Here is a 10,111-nt window from a genome sequence, read left to right as displayed (position 1 = left end):
ACTGCCTACCCGAATAGGGCGTGATACCCTTAGCCGCTCAGTGCTTACGACTTAAAACATATTTATGTACAAGTACAAGTCATATATATTTATCTAACAAGTATCATGTAATCAGGAGAGAGAGAGAAAGAGAGAGAGAACGAGAGCGGTAAAGTACACCACTGTCTCGGCAAATTCACGTATCATATAGCACTTATACAAATCTCAATTTAATCATATTAACATCAAACATGCACTTGGTACTCATCAAAAGTCAAGGCAAAACAAGAGCAAAGCGAGAGTCAGATGAGCTCTTCGACGTTCTCGTGACCACCTGAGACATGCAAAACCATGATTATCTAGGTACTCGACCAAGGTTATAAAGAAAAATATTTTCTTGCTACCTACTCTCAAGGTCACAAGTCGAGTCGAGTTAAAAGAGCTTTTCTCACTAAAACTTTGAAATAATGCTCAAAGAGAACTCGAACGTCGTTTTCGATTCATGTCGTGATAAGTAATATCAATTTCAAAAGAAAGTGTCATATATACTTTCGGCACGAAAATCGAAAAAAGGAAAAATGATTTTCATTTCTCAAAAACTTCTAGTCCTGTGTCCAAGTTTTAAGAATATAAGGAATGTTCACATTATCCAAACTAATGGAGTTAAAACTCATCCAAAACTCCACTCATTTTCATAGTAAATGTCAAAACTAACGGTTTCAAGGTTCGAGTATAAAACTAGTGAAATTCACTAAGAATTACTCTAGTGAAAACACTCCCTTTTTAGAGTTCAAACTCATGGAAATCGAGGGCATAAGAATAGGGATTGAAGTCCATAACTCAAGTATGAAAAGAGGTGCTATTAGCCAAGAAAGTTAAGCAACCAAGAAGAATCATCAAAAGAGGTTTAATCCTTTGGAAACCAAGATTCAAAATAAAGATTTAAAGTTCAAAAGTGACGTTGTGTTCAACCATGAAATTAAACTTAAAACCGACTACAATCTCAAAGAGAAGTTGAAAGTGTTTAAAAGAGTACTTTGGTTGAAACCAGAAAATTTCCAGTTTGGTGCGACACTACTTGAAAAAATTGTATCTCGAGTTCCGTAAGTTCAAAATTTGGAAACTTTATACCGCTGAAAACTAGACTCAATGCACTAAATTTCTCTAGAAGACACTTTCCTCAGACTCCAATTCGAAATCATTCAAAGTTTGGTTCAAAGTCACTATTTCAAATAGGACAGAGCAAAACAGGTTTACAATTTCAATAAAGTTTGGAAATTAGGCAAAATTTGTAGAATGGAATCCCTTGAAATTTATACCACTAATAGAATTCCAAATCTAGTTTCAAATGCAACAAACGGAACCCAATTCGGACCTTTCTACATCAAGATACAATGGTTTTAAGAAAACTGAATTTTGGAACCTGTTATACGAAATTTCCAATTTTAAAGGCTTGACAGAGTTTCAAAATCTGGTTATAACTAAAGTTACATAATTAGTGTGGTTTGTGACGTTGAGAACAAGAGTCAAAATTCTAAAAATCATTAGAAGGAACTATCTTAAAATTCTATAGACACCAAATTTTGAGCTTAAACTTTATTCATTTAATTAATTTAATTTTAGACTTATTTGATTCAATTTTAGGTTTTTATTTTATTTTTTTCTTGTTTCGTGTCTCTCATTTTATTTTAATTGATTTAAAAAAAGGAAAAAAGAAAAGAGAAAGAAAAACAGTAAAAATGGCAAGTGGGGGGCATGCATTGGGACAAGTGTCCATTTGTATTTTGGACAACCCAACACCTAAGGGATTAGGTGTCTAGACACTTGGTGGCTTAAGGAATTGGGGATGGCCGGCTGAAAAGGGAAAAGAGAAAAAAGCCACGAAAAAAGGGGGAGCTACGGGGGAACTAGGAAAATCGGAGAGAGGAAGAAAAAGGAGGGCGGCGGATGGGGATAAGAAAAGAAAAAACTAAGGCGTGGCTGGGGTTTGGAGGGTAGCAAAAGGAAAGAAACAAAAAGAAAAAAGAACAACGCCGCCAGAAAGGAGACGGCGGAGAGAAAAAACAGAGGGAAAGTGGCGGCAGACAAAGATTAGCAAGGGGGAAGCTATCGGCCAGGCAAGAAAGAAAAGAACAGAGCAAAAGGAAAAACGACGGAAACTAAAAAAGGGGGATCTTCGGCTAAGGAAAAACAAGAAGAGAGCTATGAGGGCAGAACCAAGAGAGAAAAAAGGACTTAGAGAGTAAGGGGTGGCAGGAAGGTTTGAGGAGAAAAGAACCACGGACCAAAAAGAGAAGGGTGGTGGCTAAGGCTGATGATCTGGGCAGCGAAGGAGCTGGAAAAAGCTGAGAAGGAAACCGAGAGAGCTCTCGGATGGAGGGGCTGAAAACGCAGATAGCAAAAGACTAAGAAAGAAATGGCAGCAGCAGCGCCGCCACCGCCTTCATCCCCTGCTGCCATTCTCGAGACCATCGTTCCAGAAACTGCCGTCACTCACTGAGCCATCACCATCTCATCGGACACCCATCACCATCGTCTGCAAATCTTCAACCGAACAGATGCGGTAAGTCATCTTTCCCCTTTAAGAATTATGTCTTCTCTTCAAGCTTAGACCCATAAGAATCTCAAAACAGAGATTGGCTTATTGTGATTTTTATGTTGATTATACGCCATTTTGAGCATACATGCTTTCTGTGTTGATTGGGATTGAATGTCTTTATGTTTCTTACCAATTCTTGGGCTGATTAACTTCAAATTGAACAGAGAATCGGTGGATTTTCTTATGCTTATTTGGTGTTCGACGAAATGCCGAGCTAAAAAATACTTATTGAAAGATGCTTTGTTTGCAATTTTTTTTTCTCGTGTGAAGAAATCGGTTAAGTTGGTCAATTCGTTTCCTCACGTTTGAGAAATTTTAATGCATTGCTGTCTTCCATTTTTCCGTTTCTCATGATTCCGGTCGAATGAACTCAAACTGAAATGGTAAGAGAAGAAATTTGTGTGATTTTCATGTTGATTGAAAAGGGCTTGAATAAAACTGATTTTTCAAATTGGCTCTGTTGTAAGAAAGACGGAAGTGTCGGATTGATGTCTGATCCGTGGGGAAGAAGACCGGTGGTCCGAAACTACAATTTCAGTCCCTCCATTTTCGTTGTTTTTGTAATTTAACCCCAAAGTTTTGGGACTTCATAATTTTGCCCCCAAGACTTTTATAAATGCTTTCAATTGGGTCCCTGTTACAATTGCAAATTAGTCCCTAAACTTTATCTTTCTTTCAATTTTTGCCCCAAAGTTCTGGGAATCATGATTAGGCCCTAAAAACTTTCTGATATTTGCAATTGGGTCCTTGGCAACTCCATTGCTTGTTTACTTCAATTAGCCACCATACTTTGTTTAAATTGTATTTAATTCATAATTTTAAGGTCTTTACAACCAAGCGAGTTTGTGTTTTGCATATTTTTTTTAATTTTTTCAAATAAATTGGTACCCTGACCTTTTCTTTGATTTTTGAGGGTAAATAAGCAATTTCATTCCATTAGGGCGCCAACTCAAGGGAGGTACACCCTATCCCTTATTTCTTACTTTATTTGACCTTACGTGCCCTATGTGACTTTACGTGTTTAATTGCATGCCTCTTTTTTTTTTTTTCTCGAAAGCAAGCTTTATTTAATCCAAAAACAGTTACAAGAGATTTGGAGATTCCTAGCCCTTACTCAAGCACTAATCTAAAAGACGGGACTTGAGCGGCATCCATAGCAATACAACCCCGAACCTCCCTTGGTAGGAGCTGCGGGGAATCAAAAACCTTACTCGGACAACCTTGCAAAGCAGCTAACCTATCCGCAACCCCATTTGCCTCCCGGAATATATGCCTAAACGACATAGCAACCTGATCCAACAGGCGACGAATCCACCGTAGCACACTGCAATACAGCCAACCTCCCAGTACCGATGATTTAACTAAGGACACAAGTACCGCCGAGTCCACCTCCACTAGAATCCCTCGTAACCCCTTGGTCGCACACATTAAAAGCCCCTCTAATACGGCCAAAGCCTCAACATGCAGTACTCCTTTGTCCCCAAACTCCTTATAGAATGCAAAGATAAGTCTACCATGTGAGTCCCGTAGCACTCCTCCTCCACTAGCCTTCCCGTTGACCACACTAGCATCCGTGTTTAGCTTGTATTGTCGGGGCGGAGGCATTGCCCAAGTTACCACCACTGGTCACCGTTTATGGGCCGTACCCGCTGCTAACCGTGCCCACTCGCAATCCCGGTCACCCCGAAACTGTGCCTTATCCAGCCTATTTGCTCTTCCCAGGTCGTGCAAGAAGTTGCCAACTTCCACGATGACCCCCCTAGCCGAAAATTCCTGCCCTTCGAACCTTGCCTTATTTCGTCCCCGCCATATGAACCATGTAACCACTAACGGTAGGACACACCGAATATGATGAGCAGGGATGTGAGTCAACGAAGTGGCCCACATCCTCCACACAAGCTGAATATCATCAGGAGGGCAGTGAAGAATGCCAAACTTACTGGCAAAATGTCCCCAAACCTCCCTCGCTATTGGGCCATTAACGAAAAGATATGGCAATGATTCCGCCTCTTGTAGACAGCAGGAGCACCTGGATACCAAGGGCAGGCCACGTCGACGCATCACCGAGTCCAAGGGCACAAAGTTGTTCAACAGCCTCCAAGCAAATAGTGAAATTTTTATCGGTGTACCCTTATTCCAAACCAGTTGAGGCAGTGCCAATGCGGTCCGACGTTGCCGGCACAGCTCCCAAGCCGAAGTTAAGGAAAATTGCCCTGTCGCCGATTTCGCCCACAGGATATAATCCTGCCCCTCAAGGTCGAAAGGAATCTCCACTATCAAATCCACCAGAGTGGCCGGGAGCCAGTGAAGAAGTCTGCCTCTGTTCCATCCTTCCCTATCAAGGAATTCCGCCACCAAAAAATGTGGTCTGTCGCTCTCCGCCGGAACCAATGCAGTTAAAGGGCCCAACTCGCACCACGTGTCCAACCAGAAATCCACCATTCCCGGGCCGAGACTCCATGAAATTTGTTTCTCCGCCACCTCCCGTATACCTAGCAATCGCTTCCATGTACCAGTCGGCCTTGGTACCTCCGCTTTCAACGGGTGCTGGTCCCCAATATACTTGGAGTACATAAAATCCGACCACAAGGAGCCCCTTTGACGTAGCCTCCACCACAGTTTATACGAGAAGGCTTTGACCATGTCCTCCAGCAGCCTAACCCCTAACCCACCTTCCTCCGTGGGAAAACACAGCTTCTCCCAGGACGCCCAATGCGTTCGTTTATCGTCCTTGGATTTATCCCATAGGAAGGAGTTGAATAATCTTCCCAGGGCAACAAACACTGCCTTGGGGGGTTTAAGCACCTGTAGCAGATAGAGCGGCATGGAATTCAAGACATGTTTTATAAGAATTAATTTTCCTCCCATGGACAACAACTTCCCGCTCCAGTGGAAGATCCGTGCCCTCACTCTTGCAAGAATCCCATCAAAGGCAATAGAGGAACATCGACCTCGGGAAATGGGGACACCAAGATAAACCAGCGGGAAAAATTGCCTCGGAAAGCCCAGAATGCTAGCCACCAGCTCCACCTGCGTCTCCGACACCCAAGAGGAGCACACAAAACCACTCTTTGCCACATTAATCTTCTGTCCTGAATACTGTTGGTACCGTTTGAAGAAGTCACTAATAGCTTCTAATGTCTCCCGTGCAAGCCTGGTAAAAATAATGACATCATCGGCGAATGCCAGATATGGAATCTTAATTCCACTCGCCTGAAAAAATCTGTGTCTACCATGCTGAAACAGGGAAAAGAGCCCTTTGCCAAAAAATTCCGCAACTAGCACAAAGAGTCCTGGAGAGATTGGATCTCCTTGTCTGACCCTCTCGTTGACTTGAAGAATCCAGCCGGCTCCTCATTAACTAGCACTGAGAACCAATTATTGGCGACCAAACGGAAAATCAGATCAACCGCAGGTTCTTGGAAGCCAAACGATCTAAGCATGAACAAGAGAAAGGACCACTCCACTCTATCATATGCCTTCTCCATATCAAGCTTTAACAAGAGGTTCGGAACCTCCAAGCGACGGTCCAATTCTTTGGCATGTTCTTGCACCAGGAGAATGTTATCCATTATTTGACGGCCCAGAACAAAGCCAGACTGCCAAGGAGAGATCAGTTGGGGTAGGAGCTGATTCAGCCTATTGGAAACTAATTTAGATATTATCTTGGAGCTTACATTACATAGACTGATTGGCCGGAATTCCTGCCACCGAGTAGCCCCCTGAATTTTGGGTATCAACACAATCAATGTACTGGTTACTCCTTTTGGCAGCCACCCCCCTCTAAAATAATCCTGGATAGCAGCCACTAAACTATCCTTAACTATCTCCCAGCACGCCTGGTAAAAGCCTGACCCAAAGCCGTCTGGACCAGGGGCACTATCAGGACTGATCGAGAACACCACTTCTCGCACCTCATCCGTTGTTGGCAGGGCCAGCATTCTCTCATTATCCCCCGGAGACACCTGTGGGAGAACAAAAGGCAATACTGGCTGCCGATCAGTATCCCTATCCGAACTGAATAACGCCTGGAAGAATGCTGCTGCCGAACTCTTAATGTCCTCAGCCTCAGTCAGCCACTGCCCCGTCGTACTCCGAATCCCAGAAATGCAATTTGAAGCCCGCATTTGCCGAACCACAGAATGGAAGAAAGCCGTGTTCGCATCCCCCTCATGTATCCATTTTATCCTCGACTTTTGACGCCAAAACCCACACTCAACAGCCAATTGCTTCATATATGCCGCCCGAGCCTCATGATAAACAATCTTCGCTGCCACAGTTCTCCCCGTATCATACTGCATTTCGGTAGTCCGCATATCCCTCTCGAGCTCCGCCACCCGGGTCCCTATATTCCTGAAAACCTCCTTGTTCCATACCCTCAACTTGCTCTTCACCCCCAACAGTTTTTGATAAAATTCTGACATCGTACGTGAAGGGCCTCCCCCTCCCCATACCTCTTGAACAACCCCAAGAAAGGACCTGTGACGGGGCCACACATTGAGATACCTGAAGGCCGATTTACCCTGCCTTCCTGAACCACACTTGATCAGTAATGGCGCATGATCTGACCGTCCCCTGGACAGGTGCAACACTCGTGTCACTGAACACATCTCAGCCCACTCCTGGTTAATCACCACTCTATCCAATCTCTGCCATACCGTCCCATTCGTCCAGGTATACTTAGGTCCTTCGAATTCTACCGTAGTAAGGCCACAATTAAAGAGCGTATGATTGAAATCCTCCATATGACGTGGGTTCGGTGCTGCACCCCAAGCCTTTCTGACGCCTCCGTGATGATATTGAAATCCCCAGCCACCATCCAGGATCTTTGTCTCAAAGACGCCAACCTCTCCATAGCACTCCAAAGCGGACGTCTAGCCACCCCAGTACATCGGGCATAGACCGCGGAGAAAAAGAACGACCCAACTGGAGAACTGATCTCCATATCCACTAACTGCTCCGCTAGCGTGCTAAAGCTGATGTTGAGAATAGGATCCCAAAGAACCCAAATCTTACCCTCCGCCAGGGAAATTGCTGATGGGAAACCAACCATTCTTTTGACATACTCTAGGCGGCCCTCCTCCGACATAGGCTCCAACAAAACCAAAAGTTTCACGTTATAGTCTACTATTAATTTTTTTAAATACCGGAGTGAATCCATCTTAGACGCACCCCTTATATTCCAGACTAGAAAATTAATCATTCCGAGCATTAGCATTAGAACGAAGGGCATACCTAGTACGAGTTTCCCCTGCCCTTATGCTTGATCGTGGGTGCCGGACCATACGTGCCTCCTCCTCCACGAAATCCACGTGTGGCAACCTCTGCTCCTCTGTCACTTTAACCTCTGCGGATTCCTTCCAATTCGACTCCATCCTGCGCGAGTGCCCCAACCGCTGTGTCAACACCTCCTGCATGTCCCGTAGGTCCTGGTGCCGCAACTCACTTGCTGAATCTCCACGGACTGGACTGAGCGATCTAGCCCTCCTCAGAATGCAAGCTGGCCATCCATCAAGCTCGTCACACACCCTATTGAGGATCCCAAATGAGTTCCGTAGCTGTACCGACTCTACCGCTTTCTCCTGGACAACCCCCTTACCCCCTGCTTGTGCCAGCACCAACGCCATTATACCCCTCGTATCTGTCTTCCCCTCTTCCTCAGCACCCATGGATGCCTCGCTCTCCCCCTCCTGCTCCTGCCCACCCCCTTCCGCCACTGCCACTGCACTTCCTGCCAAGTCCCCATCCGGTGCCTGCCGCATCGGTGGGACCTTCTCTGCCAGACTTTTCCCTTTATCCTCTCACCCCTCAGGCTGCCCCTGATCCAAAACGAACGCCTCAGCCCCTTCAACTCCGCCCGCCTCTCCAGCCATCGTCGACTGCTGCATACCCCGCCGCACCTTTTTCCCCTGCCGCGGAATCCATGTGGGCCGAGGGAGTGTCTGCTGCGGTTGCGGATTTTTGTTAGGTTTTAGCGCTGGGTTCTTCTTGAAACATATCTGCTGATCGTGGCCAAACCGTTCACAAAAATGACAAAACTCTGGCCAGTCTTCATATTCAACATTCTGCCAGAAACCATACTCTTCCTCCCCTATCCAGATCCGCGTCACAGGCGTCTGGGTTACATCCATCTCAACCAGCACCCGGGCTACCGAGGGCCGCCGCAGATCCCCCGTTGCTGCATCGACCTTCAACAGACGACCCAACACTGAGGCCAATTTATTCAGTACCTGCCTGTCGAAGAACGGTATGGGTAAGCCAGGAAAACTGACCCAGACCGGCGCAATTGAGATCTCTTTGTTGGCTTTGAAATCCAACGACCACTTCGAAAGAGTCATAGGCGAACTCTTTATGAACCACGTACGGCGGACAAAGAGTCTAGTGTAATCCTCCTCCAGTGTTGGTCTGATGAGAACGTGATTCGAATCTAACAAGGCGACCGCACACTCCCCCTTCAGACCCAACTCCAGAAAGAACTTCCGCACCGTCTCCATGGGTGGCCTGCTGTACGAGAATCGACCCACAAGTGCGTGCTGGAATGGAAGAGCCAATTGCATGATATCCTTTTTCGCGATTCTGAGGGCCGGTTCCCCTCTAAACGTCGATACCGTCCCTGGATTAAACCCCTCCTCACTGCCATTATCCGCTACCACCGTCGCGAAACTCCTCAAAGCATCCCCTACGGGCCATACCGGCTGCTGGAGTGCCGCCATGGCCTGGCTGCCCACTTTGGCGAACCCTAACTTTCCTTATCAGTCTAAAACATATGCCGTTGAGAGAGTCATGCATGCAACTCGCTTCTTAAGTTTTCACCACTTTAATCCAATAGAAATCCAATTTTTCAGAATTGAACCGCAAAATGCTAATTGCATGCCTCTTGAATGTTTATTTATTTATTTCATTTATTTATTTATTTGCTTCATTGGCTTTAGTTTTGTATATTTATTTTTGTTCAATTTTGATCATTTGAAAGGCACTTGAATGCCAAATTTGTAATAGTTAGGTACTTAATATTTATTTTATTTCCCCTTTTAGATTGTAGTAGGGCCTCCCTAATGTAATAGATAGGGCTTCCTTTGCTTGATTTGTCCTGTGATTTGCATGCTTACTTGTTATGTGTTATCGCTTTCCTAGGGTTTAGCATCTAGATATGCATGTTTATGTGTTATGTGAATTACGTGCCCACATGCCTACTTGCTTTAACTATGCCCATTTACTTGTGTATATATGGTGAATGCAAATGCACGATATAACCGTGACTAGTCCAATGCTAGTCATGGCTGTTTATTCCCGATCACTCATAAGTCCAATGCTTGTGAGAGAGCGTTAGTAAATGGCTAGTCCAATGCTAGACCTAATAGGGCCGTCCCTTGCTAGTACATACTCGCATGCCCTCGCTACATTTTCATGCATTTTTCTTAGTATGTTTTACATTTTTGCATGATCCTCTCCCCTTTCCCACATTCAAAGTATGATCTTTAGGATTTTGCATTTCACTCTAGTCATTAGGGTCATTTGCCTGATTAGGTTAGG

At 45.0% G+C, this 10,111-nt stretch overlaps 2 protein-coding genes across 2 annotated transcripts; both read right to left on the bottom strand.

The window, feature by feature from the left end:
* Window positions 1-4,204: 4,204 nt before the first annotated feature.
* On the bottom strand, window positions 4,205-7,667 carry LOC113739208 (uncharacterized). Its single transcript, XM_027266444.1, has 3 exons — window positions 7,347-7,667; window positions 5,900-7,227; window positions 4,205-5,732 (listed from the first exon to the last, which is right to left on the bottom strand). Exons 1-3 carry the CDS (start codon window positions 7,665-7,667, stop codon window positions 4,205-4,207), a joined length of 3,177 nt encoding a protein of 1,058 aa, XP_027122245.1.
* A 712-nt stretch (window positions 7,668-8,379) lies between these two features.
* Window positions 8,380-9,291, bottom strand: LOC113739207 (uncharacterized). The gene has a single exon (XM_027266443.2). The coding sequence runs from the start codon at window positions 9,289-9,291 to the stop codon at window positions 8,380-8,382; it is 912 nt and encodes a 303-aa protein (XP_027122244.1).
* Between the last annotated feature and the right edge of the window lie 820 nt (window positions 9,292-10,111).

The sequence above is a fragment of the Coffea arabica genome, chromosome 4c (genome assembly GCF_036785885.1).
Source record: "Coffea arabica cultivar ET-39 chromosome 4c, Coffea Arabica ET-39 HiFi, whole genome shotgun sequence".
NCBI classification, from domain to species: domain Eukaryota; kingdom Viridiplantae; phylum Streptophyta; class Magnoliopsida; order Gentianales; family Rubiaceae; genus Coffea; species Coffea arabica.
Note: the sequence above shows the minus strand (reverse complement) of the source record. Positions and strands in the feature narration are given on the sequence as shown.